This window comes from Curcuma longa, chromosome 3 (genome assembly GCF_044706935.1).
Source record: "Curcuma longa cultivar G26 ecotype Majalengka, Jawa Barat chromosome 3, ITB_CL_G26_1.1, whole genome shotgun sequence".
Lineage (NCBI taxonomy): Eukaryota > Viridiplantae > Streptophyta > Magnoliopsida > Zingiberales > Zingiberaceae > Curcuma > Curcuma longa.
This window is the reverse complement of record NC_133863.1, coordinates 20934044-20954598: the sequence shown is the minus strand read 5'-3', so window position 1 is coordinate 20954598 and position 20555 is coordinate 20934044. Positions and strand designations below refer to the sequence as shown.

Genomic DNA, 20555 nt, shown 5'->3' with positions numbered 1-20555 from the left:
TAATCAATCTTGACTTGCCAAGACTTCATACTTGCCTAACATCCAGTCCTCTCTGACCTGTTAGGGCTTTCATCTGCATGCCAAGTGTTTGATTCTCCATGATCCACTTGGACTTCATCTATCTCACTCTAAGTATCTAGTTAACCTTAATTGACTTGGACTTCGTTTCTCACGTCAAGTGTCCGGTCCTTCATGACCCACTTAGACTTAACCCCTTGCTTCTGATCATCAAACATCCGATTAACCATGATCCACTTGGACTTTCCTCTTTCCAAACCCCTATTGGACTTCTCGTCTCATGCCAACTCTCTATTGGACTTTCGATCACTAAGTGTATAATCAACGATGATCCACTTGGACTTCTCCACCGTCAAAGATCCCATTAACATTGACTTACTTGACGTCTCACTCGCCAACTAATATATTGATCAAATATCAAAACCCAACTCGAGTCAACTCAAGTTTGGTCAACTTAGTCAACTTTGACACAAAATCAATTGCCTCACCAATCTCTCCTTTTTTATTTTTGACAATATATTTAAGTTAAGGTTAACTCGTTAGCCCACCATCCTATTAGATCCTTCTTCTCATGCCAAAGTATGCATGAAGGTTTCCTAACTTAAATTCTTCATTCTGCCCCTTTGACACACATCAAAAACCTTCTTCAAAAAATCCATTCTTCTTTCATTCATCCTTAACTTCCAATTTCATAATGGAGGTTTCCTATCTTCAATTTTATCCAATACTCAACCTTAAACATACAATCCTTCATTCTCCACCTTCTGTATCGGAATCATGCCTTTAAAGCAAACTCCTCCTCAAGGCATGCTCTATTTCATTCATCTGCACCAATAATATTTTGGAGTTCCTAAACCTTTAGGAATTTTCAAAAACTAAGTTATGAGATTAAAAATTCAAACTTAAATCTAAACCTCCCTCTCAAATAATAATTTTTCTCCTTTTAACATATATTTCTCATTTTCACCATAAAACTCCCTTTGAATACTTATCCAAGTATATCAAAGGGTTATGGATTAAAATACCTAGGAGTAAATTTATCTAACTAAAATAATTTGATTTTAGTCAAAAACCACTGTAATAATCAATTGTTAATGGTCAGCAATCGATTGATACAGATAATAATCGATTGCTAGAGGATAATAATCGATTGCTTAATTGAAAAACTGCATATTAATTTCAGATTGAATTTTAAAAATGCATTAGTAATTTTAAGATTTTTAAAAAATCATGAAATTTCATATGAGCATTATTTATGTCAAATATTATTATAAAAAAAATAATTTTAAAAAAATCTTATTTTTAAAAAATGGCATAAAGTTGAAAACTATTAAAAAATTTAATATTTCATTCTAACTTTGTATCAAACTAATCAATAGTGATTCCTATCAACAAATAAATTTCACCAAGGATTTCAAAAATAATTTTGAAATAGTTTTTAAACAAAATTTTCAATCATGATTTATGGGCTAAATGCACATGACTCACATATTTACTTTCCCCATGATTGGTCATATAAAAATTCATTTGATTTGATGAAAGTTAAGCTCATTTTGATGTACTAAATTAACATCTTGAACTTAACTCATCATCCTAACATCTCATTTATGTGTAATGTATCTCAATATACATACAAGTCATCTTATGATTTTTATGAGATGTATTAATTAGTTTTCTCTAAACTAAGGGATCGTACATCTCTATCTAGATATTCTAAATTTAATCATCCTTTTAAGGAAGTCAACTAATATCGTTTATCCTTAGTTATAATGAATTAACATTTCTGTATGTAAATTAGTATGACTTGTGTCAAATGCATAACATTGGGCATCATCTCCCGGATGTTGCTGAAGTAAAGGTCGTTCCATGGCTTGAAGCATAAATAATTCTTTAACTAAGTTGGGTGTCATCTCCAAACTTTGTTTATGCCTAATCGCCATAACAAATTTGACTTAAGGCTTAACTTCGTTTGATCAAGTTGGAAGTTTTTAGTCAATTTGATTTACTTGAGTGATATTCATATTGTCGCAATACGGTGCAAATTAACCAAACCCTCCCTATCCTTATGCAGTATAGGACTAATTCGATTCGAATGCAATAGATGAGAAATTAAAAAACTAACGTAGGGATCATGTATGAAACATGAGACAAATTGACATGAGGGGTAAGTAAGCTACACTAGCTAACTTACAAGCATTTAATGATCAAACAAGATGGACACATAATGAGCAATTAAGAACCAACTAACAATGTATAAAAGTAACGTCAAAATTGCATTAACTAATACAAAGGAATTGTAAGAGGAATTTAATCAAACATGTACCAAGCATCAACAACTAAAGTTAAGTGCACTACAATTTAACGATGGAAAACTAAAATTAATACAACCATTTCAAACCACAAGACTGAAGAAGGATGACGGAATGGAGAAGTCCCGAAACCCCAAAGCTCATAGAAGAAGCGATGACTACCGGTGATGAATTTGTGATAACAGTGAGGACCGTGGATAGACTTGCGAAAGAAAAGAGGGTGGAAGACCTTCACACCTTCCTTTCTCTTGCAAGTAAGGTATTCTATTATTGAGAATCTGAGATGAGGTTGATCCATAGCGGTGGATGGAGATGCTACCCTCAACAAGGATGAGAACCCTTTAACCTCTTGAGCTACTAGTGATGATGAGATCTCCAGAGGAACTCGGCCGGCTACTCGCCAATGAAGATGACATGAAGAAGGGAAACTTCAGTGCTTGGTGGATGAGATGGAGATGGAACAAGCAATCCCCTCCAGATCTGGATTTTAGGGTGTTTATATGAGCCTTCAAACTCGTACTTCCCATAGAACGTGACACAGTAGTGCCCATAAGCACTACCACACCGTGTTGCAAACTGTGGCTTTGTCTGGAGCTTGACATGGTCATGCTGAAAAGCACGGCGAGACCGTGTCAGAATCTGTGCTATCTTGACGAGCTTGACGTTGCCATGCTAGAATATGTGTTGTCTTGACGAGCTTGACACGACCGTGCTTAAGCATGGCCATGCCATGCGAAAATCTATAGTACTCCCTTCTTTGCTCTCTGATCCAACAGCAAGGAACATGGTTGGGGTGTGTTGGAGGACACGATTTGGCCTTGTTCCCTACTGAATACACCCTCAAAATGAGCCAATACTCACCTTTTCTTCTTGCAAAACAACATATGCTCATATTTGAGAATATACACCATCAAATTGAGAGAATTTACAGTAAAGCTCAAAACATCCCTCTTTTCATAAAACATGCCAAGAGCATGAATTAAGCATATGAAGAGTCTAAAATATCTAATATGAGTACAAAATGAGGTGCTAAAAATACATGTTATCAAATTTCCCCTACACTTATTCCTTACATTTCTTGGGCAAGTAAACAAAACAAACAAAACTAATAAGTTCATCTCTCCATCAGTCCCCCTTCAATACTTGGAAAATCATGAAAAAGAATTATTTAGGACTATCAATTCTTAAAGATCAAGGTATTAAGAACTCAGTTCTTACACCAGTTAACAAGCATGATAACTTTAATAAATCTTGAGTAGACTAAGAATGATAGAATCTTACAAGACATTAGTGGTTGCTCCCCTCTCATAAACAATTGCAAAGGTGGAGTTTCACTCAAAACTACTCATGACAATGCACTATCATATGTTCGCTTATTTTCTACTCTTCACCACTGTGTACACAAAAATTGGTTCTGAAAAGTATTAGAATCGCAAGGGCACAAGCACAAAGATGAAAGAATGACATGAGTGTAAGAATGTTACACATGATGAGAGAACCAAAACGGACATGAGACATACAAGAATGTTACACTTGATGAGTACAACTAAGCAATGTTCCACAAGTATTCCCTCCAAACTTCCCAACACTCTACTCCCTTTGTATATCCGCTATAAATAAACCACCTATCACCCCTCCTTAATACAATCCTTGTAAAGCTCTTGGTTCATAATAAACTTCTGATGATTGCTAGATCAAGGTTTACCAACAATTATCATATTTCAAGTCAAAAATACACAACATATCTATTGTGTTATCTCTTTTTTTATTTCAATGGCGCCAATTATTTTGTTGTTATTATTATTATTATTTTTTATTATTTTATTATTTTTCTCTTTTTTTATTTTTATTTTCTTTCACTTGACGTGCTATTCTCTATGGTCCATCAAGCGTGGCTTGGCCGTGGTGATAAAACATAGTTTGCTCATGTTCCATTTTGAATCTATGCATTCTCTCTTCCAAACTTAATTCCTCTCCCACACTTAAAATTTGACCATCTCGGGCATAATACTCATCATGATAACAATCAATTGCCTCATTATCTCCCAAATGACAAAGGAAAATCATAAAGGTAAGGGAAAAAGAAAATGTGAAAAAATCAATGAATAATAATAATCTTATTCAACATAGCATGCATCAATAAAAAGACTAGAAGGGACTAAGCAAGGTGACCTTCATCATAATCATGCAACTTTTGCTATTGTGATCTAAAAAAGAATCAAAGCAAATTCTAGAGTAACGATAATCATGAGTGCAATCCACACACAAGAAGATGAAGAATGAGAGTGTCTCAAATATTCACTAGGTATACAAAATTATCACTTTCAATCTACTAAAATAGACTTCATCACCAAACTAATAACCATATGCAAGCAATGTGTTCATTCATGTAAAAGAAACTTAATAATTTTTCATGATTCAACATATAGAAAGATGTGAACTAAAACTGAATGAAACTAAAGCAATCAAACTAAACTATCAAACTAAAGCAAGCTTATTAATAAAGAAATAAGGAAAATGAGAAGTGAAAAGGATCAAATTCCCCTTTGAGTTGGGTAGATAGGGTCTTAAAGCATTGTCCTTTCCATTATGGCCTGTTCGATGCCTTCGTGATATTTTTTTAGACAATGTCCATTCACCTTGAAAGTTCTCCCTGTATTTGCCTCCTGTAATTCTACTATACTATAGGAGAAAACATTAATGATGCAAAAAAAGGACCTTCCCAACCAGATCTTAACTTCCATGGCATCAATTTGAGTTGAGACTTATACATGAGCACTTTCTCCCCTCTTGTAACTCCTTTAGTAGGATTTGTTTGTCGTGAAAAAAGCTTTAGTTTTCTCCTTGTAAATGCAAGTGTTCTCGTAGGCTTCGAATCTAAGCTCTTCTAATTCTTATAGTTACAATTTCCTCTCCTCTCCAGCTCAAGTCAAATCAAGATTGTAAGCCTTCACTACCTAATAGGCTCGATGCTTTTATCTCGATCGGTAGGTGACATGTCTTACCAAAATGATCCTGTAGGGTGACATACTGATTGGCATCTTATAAGCAGTGTGATAGGTTGATAGTGTGTTGTCCAATCCATTACTCTAATCTTTTTTTGTTGTCCAATCCATTACTCCAATCTTGTACTATTTTCTCCAAAATCTATTTAATCTCTCTATTTGAAATTTTAGCTTGGCTATTTGTTTGTGGATGATAAGGAGTTGAAACTTTATGGAAGATGTCATATTTGCTCAACAAGACCTTAATGTGCTTATTACAGAAATAGGACCCTTGATCATTGATGATCGCCTTGGGTACTCTAAACCTATAAAAAAACATTTGACCCGATAAAATTCACAACAACTCACGAATCATCAATCCTAGTGAGGATGACCTCCACCCATTTAGAAACATAACCAACTGCCAAAAGTATATAAGCATATCCAAAAGAGATAAGAAATGGATCCATGAAGTCAATAGCCCATTGATGTGGGTGTGTTTTGGGTATGTTTTATTTATATAATTTATTCCCTTATTTGTTATCACTCACACCCATCAAAATTATTTATTTATTTATTTATTTACCAAACCCCTAATTATCACCTTAAGTAATATAGAGAGGTCTGAGTCGTCTCTCTTGGACTCAATGACAGGAAGTTCTATCCTAGACTTTTGGTGCGAGGTTTTTATTATTGCTTTATTCATTTCTATCTACAATTCCAGTTATTCACAATTGAATAAACAATTATAAAAGAATCCTAAATATACATAGTAACAATTTGAGATCCCAACAACTTATTCTACATGTCTCAGTAATAATTACATGATATTAACCAAACTCAGCATACAATATACACAATGTCATTCATACAACACGTACATATATACAATATAAATTACATCCATACATTATACAACAATAATATACATTATAATACATACGACAATTTCAACATACATCTTCATACAATCTACACACACAGTATTAAGTATCATACAACAATATACATCATTCATCATACATAATGATACAACATGAATTCTAAGTCATACAACATGTACAATTTCACATAACTATATACATCATACAATACAAATAACTTGATTTGTTCATGAACATTAATTCCATTCACAACGATTCCATTCCATTAATGACACAAATCCAAGTTCCACTTTGTCAATCATACCTAACCGGTTATCCACTCGATTCTACCAACTCAAAACATGAAACATGAAACATCACAGCATGCCATTAACTTCCCAAACAACCTACAATCCATAGCCCATGAATCATAAACTCTACACAACCACATGGCTACATTCCCATAAAACATAACATCCATGACATACTTTACACAATTCTAATCATCTATCACAACAATCACAACCAAATCAACAACTAAGCTCACATTACCATTGATCAACAATTCACAGCTCAAACATCAACAATCGAGTATCATCACCAACCAACAACTTCACCACATTTCATGCATGAATAAACCGAATAGCCATTAAAATTAAACTCATTCGTCTAACCAAACAAGAACAGAACAAAAGCTAACAACCTAAGAATTAAGCAAACAAAGCTAACACCGAATTGTGGGGGGGGGGGGGGGGGGGGGGGGGGGGGGGGGGGGGGGGGGGGGGGGGGGTTTGATTGTAACAGAGATAACAACCTAAGAATTAAGCAACAAAGCTAAATTATGTTAAAGCTAGGGTTAGGGTTTCCTTCCCTCAATGGCGTTGGCACCATTGGAGAGAGGAGAACAGCTCAAATAGGGGAATAGTGGAATGGTGGATAGATGGCCCAAATCAACATAGAACAGCAGCTTGAGTTAAGTCGATCACGCCAACAGAACGGATCTCGCTGGAGTTGGAATTCATTGGCGAGAAGTGATCGGAGAAAACGAAGATCCACTGCTCAAGTCCTCTGCCCTGCACCTGCCGTCCATGAACAGAGCATTAGACAGAGGGAAATTGAAATCCTTACCTTGCTTTATCGGTGGAGGAGATGATCGAAGCCACAAGGATCGACCCTCTGCCTTTGAACCACGTCGACGAAGGTGATGCTGCTCAGAGCCAATGGATGCGGCCACGACAGAGAGCTCACTAGGAACCCTCACAGCTAGCACTCACTGTTGTGGAAGGCCGTCGTGCACCAGAACTGGAGGACTCCACTCACAGCCCCGTTCCGCGACGACGGTGATAGGGTTTCGCCTCCGAACCACATTGGCGAAAACCTTGCGGTGGCATCGGCGCTCGTCGACCGGGCTCAAGTCGCCGCTGCTGTGGTTGATCGGGGAGGAAGAAGGATGGTGGTGGAGCGCGCGACGGGGCTTGGAATCGTGTCGGCGATGAAGAAGGTGAACAGTGGACTCGCGATTTTGGGAAACACTATAGCTTCCCAATCGCGACCGAGCTCTCCTCTTCTCTGTGAACCGGCGAATACCTTATACCTTGAGTGAACCAGCGCCGCATGAACCGGGTTAATTGAACTGGGTGAAAATGAAGTGAACCGGCTTGATTCAAATGTGTTGGGTTGATTAATTGGTTGGGCTGGCTATGTATTGGGCTGAGCTGAATTTAATGGACTATATGAAATTGAATTAGCAGCTCAATCAATGAACCCAAGCTTGAACCAAGTTGATTTTGAACCTGATCGAACCAAATTTGAATTTGAATTGAGCCCAACTCGAGCCAGAATTGATTTTTCTCCAAATTAAATTTCCTGCAAAATGAATTACAACTAATTAATATCCATAAATGCCATAAATTAATGAAAAATAATAATAACATCCAAAAATTCATCCAGATAAAGAATCAGCCCAAAACCCTATTTATGATAAAAAAATTATGATCAAATCGGTCCACATCTTTAATCCTAATTTACCCGTGGTCAGTTACCAAATTCTCCTTCCCACTCCTATCGTGTATCCTTACGTCTAATTCTTGAAGCAGAAGTATCCATCGAATCAATCTTGGCTTGGCATTCGGCTTCTTTAGAAGGAACCTGATCACTACATGGTTAGAAAAGGGAATTACATGAGAACATAAAAATAAGATCAAAATTTATCCAAAATAAAGATAATAGCTAAAAGTTCTTTTACTATTATCGTGAGTTGGTTTGGGATGAGTCCGAATTCTTTGATGTATAATAGATGACATGAGATGTCCCATCAGTCTCTGAGCCAATACTACTCCTACTACATAGTTCAATGCGTCACACATCAACTCGAACGGGAGAGTACAATCAGGTGGTCTGATGATCAGAGTTGATGTAAGAGCCTCCTTGAGCTTATCAAATACATCCTTGCACTTTTGATCAAAAGTCGAACTCCACATCCTTCTGCAACAAACTCGAAAGTGGAAGAATTATCTTGCTGAAGTCTCGAATGAACCACCTGTAGAATTCTATGTGATCAAGAAAGAGCAAACATCCCACACTCATACAAGGTAAGGTAGAGAGGAAATGATATCAATCTTAGTAGGATCTACTTATGACCTTCCAAGAAACCACATGACCTAAGACTATGCCTTGCTCAACTATTAAATGATATTTTTTAAAATTTAATATAAGGTCAGTTTCTACACAACGATGTGTAGGGATCTTATATGAGAGATTTGAGGGATGTTCTGAGGCAATCACCTTACAGTTATATTATTTATTGGATAAATAGTAATTTACTATTTGAGTGCACATTCTATATGTGTTTGATTAGATCTTAAACTTAAATACTGAATGCCCGCAATACGATTTTTATAGCATGAGAGAATTTATGATTAGATTACAACTAGTGAGCATATGTACAATTATGAATGTATTAAAATTATCCCTAGTCGAGGAATTGATGAGTACGGACGTCATCGATTCTGTCGAGACTAGCACGTTTTGAACTCCTTGGTTAACCAAGCAGCTGATCTCGCTGGCTAGAGACATTGGATGTTAAGAGTTTAAACGTAGATGCTGGTTAAAGGTAACCAGTTCATTGAAGTGACCTGTCTTGAGACTTCATATGGTTCTATACATATGTCAATGAAGATCTCAGTGCAGCTTAAGTGCGAGTTTCATTTGACTTGAGGTATTCAAATCACCTTGGTCATGGAGGCATATACTTTGACATCTTAAGCAAGCATCTCCGAGGAGGTGTGGGCCCGTGATGATTGGGTATAAGTTAAAGTATCCGAAGGTATTTGAATAGCCCACAGAGGATTCACCGCTCCTTGAAAAATGAGACATATACCTTGTGGCCACTTGTCAGGATTGTTACTAAAAGTCTTTGACCAAAGTATTACATGTCAAGAGTACTGTACTCTTGAACACATGTACAAGTAACTTGAATCCACAGGACAAGAAAGTAACTTGGGCTAGGTGTGACGTAATCAGCCTAGTGGGGACCGACACATAGACCATGTCTTGAACCAAGTGGATATAAGACGGTGAAAGGAACGAGATACGTTTAATTGGAGCTGTTGAAAAGTTTAGAAGATGTTCTGGAATCAATCATTGATTTTTTGATCAATTGGGGATTATGATGTACTATTAGGTGCCACTCATGATTGTTATATAATTAATGGTTAATTACAAATGACCGACATAACCGAGAACCTATTGGGTCACACGCACTACAAGTTCTCCAAAGAACTTAAAACGAGTTTGAGAATTGAATTCTCAAAATGAGAGAAATAAAATCTGGTTGGACCGGACAAAGAACAATATGATGGAATTTATCTTACGAATATGAAATGAATGAAAGTGATTTCGTTCAAATCAGAGGTCGTTTGATTAATGAACTAAATGATTAGGTTTTGAACCAAAACTAAACCAACTTGGTTTGGTTCATGATGGAAGAGGTTTTGGTAGAACAAATATGATGACAAGCTTTATCTTGTGAAGATGAAGTGAACAAAACCAGTTTGGGTCAAATCAGAAGTTGTTTGATTAGTGAACCAAGCGAACCAAGATTGAACCCAGTTTGGTACAGTAACAAACCAAAATCCAGCCTCCAGTTCAGCCTAGGTTTGGTTCAGTCCAAAAGAACCCTAATTCGGCATCTTGGCTTAAAAGAAAGGATATTGTAGCTTCTCATGTGAGATAGGCGCATGATAAAATAAAGGAGCGCCCCTGTTCTTCTGCCCAGCCATGACGCGCCGCCATTAATCGACCTCTGCTGCTCGCCAACCATTGGGAAAGCAAGCGTGGAACGTCGAAACCCATCGTCGGCTACCACGCATGGAGAAGGAAGAAGCCACCGTGGGTGGAGAAGGGTGGAAAAGGATAACCCTAGCGCCCCTGTTCCGTGGTAGCTCCCCATGACACGCCGCCTGTAAAATACCATAAATTAAGGGGTAATTTATAAATAAATTTACCTTAATCATTGGGGTTTAAGGGAAGATTATGGAAGCCATTTAAGAGGTTTTGATAGAATAAAAGGGATGGAAAATTTTGTCTGGTGAAGATGAATCAAACAAAATTGGTTTGGATGAACCTGGTTCACTACAGTAACCGGTTCAATGGTTACAGTAAATCCTAAGTTTTAAGCTAGTTTAGCCCAAACCTAACCCAAGTTACTGTGCACTCCTCATTATAAAAGAAAATCGTGATCCGCAGAGTCTTCTTCTTCCGTTCTCGTTCGATCCTTGCCATCTACGCCGCACACCGCCGCCCCGATCGGGCTCTTCACCAAGCGACAAGCGGCGATCTCCCTTCCCCAATTTTTGTGCCGCGTCTTCTTCCTCCCTCATCGCGTGCCTCTTCCTCACTGTCAACTGTCGCACACCTTGGCTCGCCGTCCCTAATTCGTGACGTCCGTCAAGCAAAGCATTGCCATCCATGAGAGTAGCCGACCATCCATTTTTTGGCGTCGCTCTCCGCTCCAACAGGGCATCTCGCATTAGCTCTGCTGGTCGTGCACGCGATAGAGCCATCGGTCGATCGCAAGTAAGAAAGCTCAGGAAGAACGTCGATAAGCTCAAATTTATTGTTGCGGTGGGATTTCTTGGATTTTTTGGGTGTTTATTTCTGATTGTGATGGAGTTCACAGCTTAATTTGGGTTGCAATCAGATCGATGGGATTTCACTGGTTCCGACCGTGAGGGTGAAGAAGGGAAGTCAGAGCTTGGATCTGTGATTTCTAGGGCATTCGACCAGATTTGGAGGTAAGTTTCTTGTTGATTCTAGTTTGATTGTGTGTGATTAACAATAGAGTTTGTGGATGTATTCGAGATTTAGGGTGGTGTCCTGTTCGAGTGGGTGTGAGCATGGAATCTGATGTTGTCCTGTTGATTAACTATTAGGGATCTATTGATTGTGATTCAGGTTGATCTGTTTGGGTTTTGATCAGTAATCAGGTTAGAATTGGTGGTGTTATGGGATCTTAAGTGATCCTTAGCATGAGCCAAATTAAGAGGTGTAAATGATTCTGATTGGTTTGATGAGTTATTTTACATAGATTTAAGGTAAATCCTTGAAACCGAATCTGGTAGGACTGTTCTGTTCATGGTGGGTTGGTTAGATGTTCTTGAGAATTTGTGGTGATTGGTTGGAATTCTATAGAACCAGAATTCTTGGCTCGGTTGATGAGTACGTTGAATTAGGTTGATTGGTTAGCTTGGGTTTGATTAAACATGAGATTAGTTTTATTGATTAATTTAATTAATACAATTAATTAATTGATTTGTTAAATCCTGTTAATAGCAACCAAATGGTTAGATTAGTCTAACCTGAGTTAGGTTAGTTGAATGGGGGTTAAACTAACTCTCACTTGATTAGAGTTTCTTTGATATGTCATGGCATTTAGGGATGTTATTTATTCCTTTTGCAGGACCTTGATTGATTTGTGATCTTTCTATATATACATGGAGTGTTATATTTTCTTGGGGGTTCTGTTGTTGACGGTCGTCAAATTCAGGTGGATACCCTGTACTTGGTCACTACAAGATCTATATTTTAGTGCATGATTTATAGTACTTGTCTACCGTGTTGTTATTTATGTTGCTTGTATTATTATCTTATTGATACTCTTGTTTCACATGTTGATTGATACTTGCCAGTTGACCTTTGATATGATCTGATACTATCATGTTGCTACTCCTGTTACCTATGTTATTTACCTAGTCGATATCTTGTATTGTTTGTTACTTGACACATGCTAGTTGACCTTTGATTGATCTATCCATTAATAGTATAGTCTCAATTTCATATCATTGACCTATGCCGATTAGTGTAGGATCGAGGAAACACACTAGAGGGGGGGTGAATAGCATGTTGTCACTTTTTAAAATCATTTGTTTTAAAAACACTAGCAGCAGAATTAGTAAACAAAACACAAGGACCCACAGATTTACTTGGTTCATAACCTCCCAGGGTTAGTACATCCAAGGCCTATGTACAAAAGGCGCCCGCCCACTAGTGATCTCTTTTCCGAACTTTGTTCGGAGGCGGAGAAATCGTCTTACAGTCCGTAATTGTAACAATGATAAAGAACTAAAAGTAAATACAATAAGAAAAGAAATCAAACACTTCATCGATCTGGAAGTCCTGAGCATCGCGCACTCCTCCTGGATCTTCCCCGGTTGCAAGCGTTTGGCCTCGTTTGGGTTCCGAACCACCACTAAACGAAGAGGAGAACTTCTAGATTGATATTTTCCATCTGTGCGCGTTCACCTTCTTTTATAGCGCACTCGAGTCGACTCCACTGGGATCTCGAGTCGACTCGAGTCTGATGTGGAGCTTGCCGATAATTTTTTCTTTCTGCTGCATTATCCGGACTTCGACTCGACTCGAGTGACCATTCGAGTCGACTCCATCTTGAGTCGACTCAACCCTTATCTCAAATCGACTCCACTAAGTTTTTCTCAAGTTTGAAAGGCCTCTAAGGGAGCTTCAAAACGCATCCAACCATGCCTCATTTTGAGTCTCGAGTCAAAAGTTATGACCTGTTGAAGTTGGACTCCTCATGTGTTACCCCTGCATCGGTTCCTGCAAGACAAGTATGCAAACAAAGTAACACAACCTATCCTTATTTTGTGGGTCTAACTTCATATTTCTACTGAAATTCTGGGTTAGTCTAACACCTACCATTCCACTCTAGGAACGCGCCCTTACCCACTCCACTCAGGAGAATTTACCATTGCCAACCAAGTCCTCCTGACTTGTTGGACTTTTGCTCGGCTTTGTCCTCAGGCCCCAGGATTTGTGCTGCAGCTCGGTCCTCTCTGACCAACCCAGACTTTTGCTGCGACTCGGCCCTCCAGACCAGCCCAAACTTCACCTGGTGCTTCGACTCTACCAAGACTTCTGCCTGATCCTCCAAACTAGGACTTCCCTTTACCTAGCCTACAACTAGGACTTTTCTTTGCCTAGCTTCACTTACCAGGACTTCCCTTACCCGATCATCCAAATCAAGACTTTCACTACCTAGTCTAACCGACTAGGACTTCTCGCTAGTCATCTGACTAGACTTCACTCACTTCCATACATCCAAATATCAAGTCCTGTTTGGATCAACCCTTGGTCAAACTGACCAGACTTAGGTGTATTATCAAACATCGAAACCCTAGGAAAGATCTAGTGCTTCTTGCACCAACAATTAGTTGTAGCTATTATATGTTGGGATGATCATCATAATATCTACATGCTAGTAGTAGGTGTTGTTGACAGTTGTTGGTTGTTCTTATTGTTGGCACTCACCTGACACCGTGTTGTAGTGGGAACAGGAGTGAGAGCATATGTTGCGCTATGTTAGGTGTGACCAGGACTGGATAGATAACCCTCCTGATACACTGCCTTCTCCCCACCTAATTAGTGGTGGTTAGTTGTTGGAGCCTGTGCAATTTATCTTGTTTGGCGCCTCAGTTCACTGCACTAAGTGAGTGACTGGGGGTGGTGAGTGTAGACAGTAACCATGCATGTTGCTTGTGATGTGTGTTGCATATTTGCATGCATTTGCTATTATTATTATTATTATACTGCATTGTTGTTTACAACATATTTGTGTGTGACTGTTGCACTTGCTTGATATATGACTATTGTATTGTATGACATAACATGCATTGTTTGAATTTATATGATTCCAATTACCATGATTCCTGCTACTTGTTGATTAGTATTTACCTTTTCCTTATATATCCCTTGTTGAGACTGTATACCTTTTGTTATCTCAGTTGATATATCTTTATGTACTTTTATCCTATATTTCACTGAGTATCTAATACTCACTACCCAGACCCTCGGGTTGTCTTGTTTTCTCCCCAAGTAGTATATAGGAGTTTATTGGGAGCTTGGAGATCGACCTGCATGTTACCATCTCACAGTAGAAGAATTTTATATGTTTGACTTGTATGGATTCTATTGTGTTGACTTATGGACTGTATTTGTGGTTCTTGGATTTATACTCGTGGTTGTGTGGTTTTGTTTGGATTTGCTATGTTTCTGCTACGAAGATTTTCTATATTGTGTAGACTTATCATTTGTATGTATTAGTCTGGTAGTTGTGGTTGTGTGAGCCTTATCTTTATCTGTTATGCATATGTGATGTATAGATTGCAGTCGTGTAGGCCTGTATGATTTATGTATTCAAAAAAATGTCATTGTTACATGAGAGATGCTATCAAAATTTTTAGGATGCCTGTCTCCTGGGACGTAACACCGCCCTTTGCCAGCGTCTCTGCTCGTGCGACCGCTGGAGAAACAGAGCCGATCGTGATTCTTCCTCCTCGCCAATCGTGGTTCTTCTTCTTCTCCTCTCTACCCGCGATAAGGCAGAGCAACCAGAGGAGCTGTTGCCATTTTTCCTTCCACTGGTGGTGTTACCCTCCTTTTGCCCGCCGCTGAATCTCTCTGATTCACTAGAGAGATTGATGCTGCCGGATTGCTTTATTTTTGGGCCGCATGGGAGAGGGGTGGGAGAAGAGAAGGAAGGTTGTTTGTATTAGGGGTTTTTGAACGTCAGAATTCGTTGTCCGATCACTGGAAATTGTGTCCAGCCGTTGGATAGGTTTTCTGACCATTGCCAATTAAATCTCGATCGTCAGACGACTGTCTATTAATTTTGTAGAAGCTTACGAAGCTTTTGGAGATTTTTCCATCAACGTCGAAAATGTTTCGACCAATTTGTCATAAATCGATAGTCAATGATTGATCATCGAAAAACTGGAGCCGCGTTGCCGACTCGCCGCTGCTTTTGCCGGAGGAGAAACGATAAGGAGGGCCACCGGAGCCACGTCGCCGCTGCTTTTGCCGCCTCCTCGCTGACGTGGTGTAGATCCCTCGCTGACGGCGGTACAGAAATGGCGATGCAGATGTGCGAAAGGAGATCTTGTAGCGATGCAGATGACGGCGGTGCAGAAACGGCGGTGTATAGTTTTGGCGTAACCCTAAACCCAATATAAAAATTAACCTAAAAATTGGTCCCCTCTAATTTTTGGGCCCTGGGTCATCGCCCTGGTTGCCCTGGCCCAGGGCAGGCTCTGCCCTCTAGGTGTGGTTTTCCTCTGCTCGACGGTGTCTCGTTGACCGCGTGAGAGCACCGATCTTCCTAACTTGCAAACCGCCGGAGAAGCACTACTGGGAAGCCTAGGATGCTGCTTGGATGCAGAGATGGAGTGGTCAGAGCAAATCCCTAATCGCGAGCTTCACCCATGGCGCTCCGCTCCACCAATCTTCTGCCGACCGCAAACATAGGCGCCGACTAGCACACTGCCATCCTTTCTTCCACCTCTGTTTTGTGTTGCCATAGGAGAACACAAGTAGCTACCTAGCTTCTTCCTTCCCGCGAGCAAAAGGCAGCAGAGGAGGTGTTGTTGGATTGCCGTTGGATGAAAACCAATGCTCTATTTTGTGTTGCAAGAGATGAGTCCTCTATATTGTAATCGGTTGCATAGTAGAGGAGTGGAAGAAGGGGAGATTTATGTTTTGTTTTCTTCGGGAGCGATTTGTGAAATTGCTTCCAGAGTAATCATTAATTGTTCTCGGAAGCTTATGAAGTTTCCGGACAATTCTTCCATCAACGTCAGAAAAGTTCCAATTGTTTGTCCGTTATCGGTGGTCAATAGTCGACCACCGAGAACTACATCAAGAATACGATTCTCGGTGATAGTTAAAAGTTCTGAAACGATCGCGACAAACGTTGTTGCGTGGTTTCCAAAATAAAGTCACTACAAAAATATAGGGTATTAGCAACGAAATTTTGCGACGAATTATTTTCGTCGCAAATTTGGGACAAATTTTGCGACGAAATATATTTTTGTTGCAAGTTGGCAACGAAATTGGCGACGAAAAAAGTTTAGTTGCGAAAATTGCGATGATAAATTTTTGTCGCAAAATTCGTCGCCATTTGGCGACGAATCCGTAATTCGTCGCTACATTGGCGACGAATTCGAGATTCGTCGCCAATTTGGCGACGAAATCATGAATTCGTCGCCAATGTAGCGACAAATCTCGAATTCGTCGCTAATGTAGCGACGAATTACGGATTCGTCGCCAACTTTGGCAAAAGAGAAGGGATCGAGACGGTGGATGAGTTAGTGAAATTGGCGACGAAAGTATTTTCGTCGCCAAATTCGTTGCTAATTTGCGACGAATCTGTGATTCGCGCAAAATCTGCGACGAATCTGTGATTCGTTGCAAAATCTGCGACGAATCTGTTATTCGTTGCAAAATCTGCGACGAATCTGTTATTCGTCGCCAATTTGGCAAAGGAGAAGGGATCAGGATGGTGGATGCATTTGGCGACGAAAGCTAATACGCCCAAAATTCGTTGCTAATTTGCGACGAACTACAGATTCGTTGCTAATTTGCGACGAATCACAGATTCGTCGCAAATTCTGCGACGAATCTGCAATTCGTCGCAAATTTGAATAAAAATTTAAGGAGAAAATGATCAAATAGTAGTTTAAGTAAAAATTGATATATGATTATTTTTGAATTGTTTAATACTTTAAACAATTCAAAAATAATCCAAAACCTTATTTATCTAATCAAATTTAAAATTTAATTAAAATATAATCATATAGTAAAATTACTAATTATTTTGATATAAATTTTAAATTTAAACCGATTGTTTAATTCTACTTTCAAATAAAATTATAAATTTTACTTTACATTTATAAATTTTTAAAATTATTACATAATATTTATATTAAACTACATCAATTTTGGCGACGAATGGACTGTTTTATCGCAAAATTTTGGCGACAAATAGTGCGTTCGTCGCCAATTTAGCGACGAACGTGCTGTTTCGTCGCATAGTTTTAACATTAAACCTAATCTTCGCCCGCTCCTTTTCCCCCGCTCCTTTCCCCTCCGCACCGTTCTCCTCTCTTCCTCCTCGCTGCCGCCGCCTCTCCATCTTCGCCAGCCGACGCCGCCGACAACCGAGGCCGCCTCTCCTTCCTCGCCAGTAGCACACCACCGTCCCCTCGCCCAGTGGACACCGCCACTCAGCCGCCGATCGAAGCCACTACCTTCTGCCGCCTTGCTGCCCAACGCCGCCGCCCACACTTGCCGACGCCGTCCCCTCTTCTCTTCTTCTTCCCTTCCTCGCCTTTCCTCCACCCCACAGCTGTCGCCACGCCTTAGTCGCCGCCGCGGGACGCCGACGCCGCGGGACGCCGACGCCGCCGCCGACTGCTCCCGACCGCATAGGGCATCGTCGTTGGAGGCGGTGCTGGTCACGCCATTGCTCAAGGACGAGCTCGACATCGTGATCCCTACGATCAGGAACCTGGACTTCCTGGAGATGTGGCGGCCCTTCTTCCAGCCCTACCACCTCATCATCGTGAGTCTCCTTCTGCTTTCCCTCTTGTAGATCTGAGGTTTTAGGTATGGATGGCGGTAAAACTCGGATCTGAAAGAAAAAGAAACCCCTTTTTGACTTTTCCTTGGGTAGGAGGATTTTAATCATCCCTTCGTAGCTCAGTAGTTGATAGAGATGAATTCTTTTTCTTTTATCTTGGCTCTACTTTGTGTTGCGAATTTCTTTAACCTATCATTGTGTCACTTGGTTCGTCGAACTCGACACTAAATCTTGTTGCTTCTGAGTTCTAGTAGATTTGCACATTACTATACAAGTTCCTGGTTTAGTGAAGCTTTTGATCCTTGAAAATACCTCCATGGCCATGAATAGGAACTATGTCATTTACATTTGGTTTCATCTTTGTCTATGTTGATGCCTGCATTGAACTCCACATTTGTTCCAACATGTTAGCCTTGAGTTGGTAACTTCTATACCTGCACTATTTTGTACTTAAATGATAGATCATTGCATATAATTAGTACTTCATATGGTTTGACTCAAGGTTTAAAAATCTCAGTCTGAGTCATGGTTCTGATACACGGCTGAAATGAGATGATTGGTGGTTCCCTTATTTACCATGGTGGTGCCAGCAACATCAATCAAGAGAAATTGAAGAGTGAAGAAGGAACTAGGGGAACCCCAGCTTGTAGACAACCTCAAGGTGGAACCTTATCTTGCACAACCCTAAATGCACCTTGTAGAACCATCACTGCTGTTTGTCTTGTAGTGAAAGATCATGATTTTGGTGGCAGATCATGGAACTTAGGAAGACACTTGCTCTCTTTCTTGATTCTGCATTGCACTTCCCATTGCACTCCAGTGGCAGCTGGCTCATGGCTTTGAGGAAGATGCTTGCAAGTCTCACTTATATAAGATGTATCAATGTGGTTTGTATGTTGATCAGTGGCAAAATGACAAATTTTGCTTGGCAAGGAACAAGATTTTAATCCATGGTTTGGTTATATAGTTTAAATAACTTGATGACACTAAACTTTAGGTATCTTATACCGACTCTAGTGCTCTTCAGCTACCAGCTACCTGTATGTATCTTATTTGCCTGTCAATCATTTGTGTTTTATTGTAATGTTTCCTTACTGGTAATTTATTTTTTCCATGGATATCATAACTGACCTTTTCAATATAGCACACAAATAGCTTATGGTAGATGAACTTTGTTAAAGTTTGGTTTATGCTTCCTAATGAATTTCTTAAATTTCCTGCTTTTTATGTGATTCTCTTTTCTCATTATTAGTATTTCAATTGTTAATACATCATAAGGATTCCATTCTCTTTTTTTCTATTTTTTTGTTGTGTGCCAGATAAGATTTATTGATAATACAGATCCAACTGACATTGATCATCAAATTGCACAGCTTGGGCCTGAGCTTGCATCAACCCTTGTAATTGTAATCTTAAAGGTCAGTTTAGTAATACCAGTATATTGCCGATGGTTTTTGTTTTTTGTCCTCTTTTAGTCTGTGTTTCACATAATAAACTCATACAAAATGTGCACATGCTCAGAGTGGAGGCACCCCTGAGACCCGAAATGGTTTGTTGGAAGTGCAGAAGGCCTTTCGAGAAGCTGGGCTAGATTTTTCAAAACAGGTATCTTCTCATACAAAGAATAAATTCATACAAAGGTATCTTCTCCCCACACCATGATGCTGTGCCTCATAGAACTGTTGTTCTTATGCATGCTTTCCTTGTTATAGGTATGTTGATGCAGTTCTTACAATACCAAAGGGCAATTTGTTTCCTATGTGTGATGAACCTAGCCTTTGATCGTGAACTCATCGGACCTGCAATGTACTTTGGGCTTATGGGCGATGGCCAGTCTATAGGGCGGTACGATGATATGTGGGCAGGGTGGTGTGTCAAGGTCAAATATTGTTCATCTCAAGTGAACTCTGTTGATATTGATGTTGTTCTAGAGTGATATTAATGTTTTCGATCATGATATGGATTGATATGTATATTTGTAAAGTGTTGATTGATATATATGAATGTGGATATTTGTGATTTTAATTTGTGTGAATTGATATGTGTATGTGGATGTGGATTGATATTAATATGTATATTTATGTATAGGTTATTTGTATAATTTGATTCGATTTGATTGGATCGTGTATTGTACCTACGAGATAATCGAAAAAAATTGATTTTGCGACGAATTTTGCAACGAATCTGATTTTCGTCGCAAATCTGTAACGAATTCTGCGACGAAAATGATTTCGTTGCATTTATATCGTAATTGAATAATTTGCAACAAAACAGAAATTCGTCCCCAAATTCGTCGCAGATTTGCGACGAAAATCAGATTCGTTGCAAATTTGCGACAAAAATTAGATTCGTCGCAAATCTGCGACGAATCATTTTCGTTGCAAATTGGCGACGAAATCCATTTTCGTCGCCAATTTGTGACGAAAACGCTTTCGTCGCAGATTTGCGA

General features: G+C 39.3%; 2 protein-coding genes across 2 annotated transcripts in view; one reads left to right on the top strand and one right to left on the bottom strand.

Moving 5' to 3' along the window:
• Nucleotides 1–11237, bottom strand: part of LOC141823866 (uncharacterized) — a 22583-nt gene extending 11346 nt beyond the window's left edge. The window contains exon 1 of the mRNA XM_074711075.1: nt 10954–11237. Coding sequence (XP_074567176.1) covers nt 10954–11237 — 284 coding nt within the window. The remainder of the gene's footprint in view (nt 1–10953) is intronic.
• A 4206-nt stretch (nt 11238–15443) lies between these two features.
• Nucleotides 15444–20131, top strand: LOC141823865 (uncharacterized). The gene is made up of 5 exons (XM_074711074.1): nt 15444–15680; nt 17513–18088; nt 19426–19524; nt 19628–19711; nt 19819–20131. The coding sequence occupies exons 1-5, from the start codon at nt 15444–15446 to the stop codon at nt 19825–19827; spliced, it is 1005 nt and encodes a 334-aa protein (XP_074567175.1). The 3' UTR covers nt 19828–20131.
• The last annotated feature ends 424 nt before the right edge of the window (nt 20132–20555 follow it).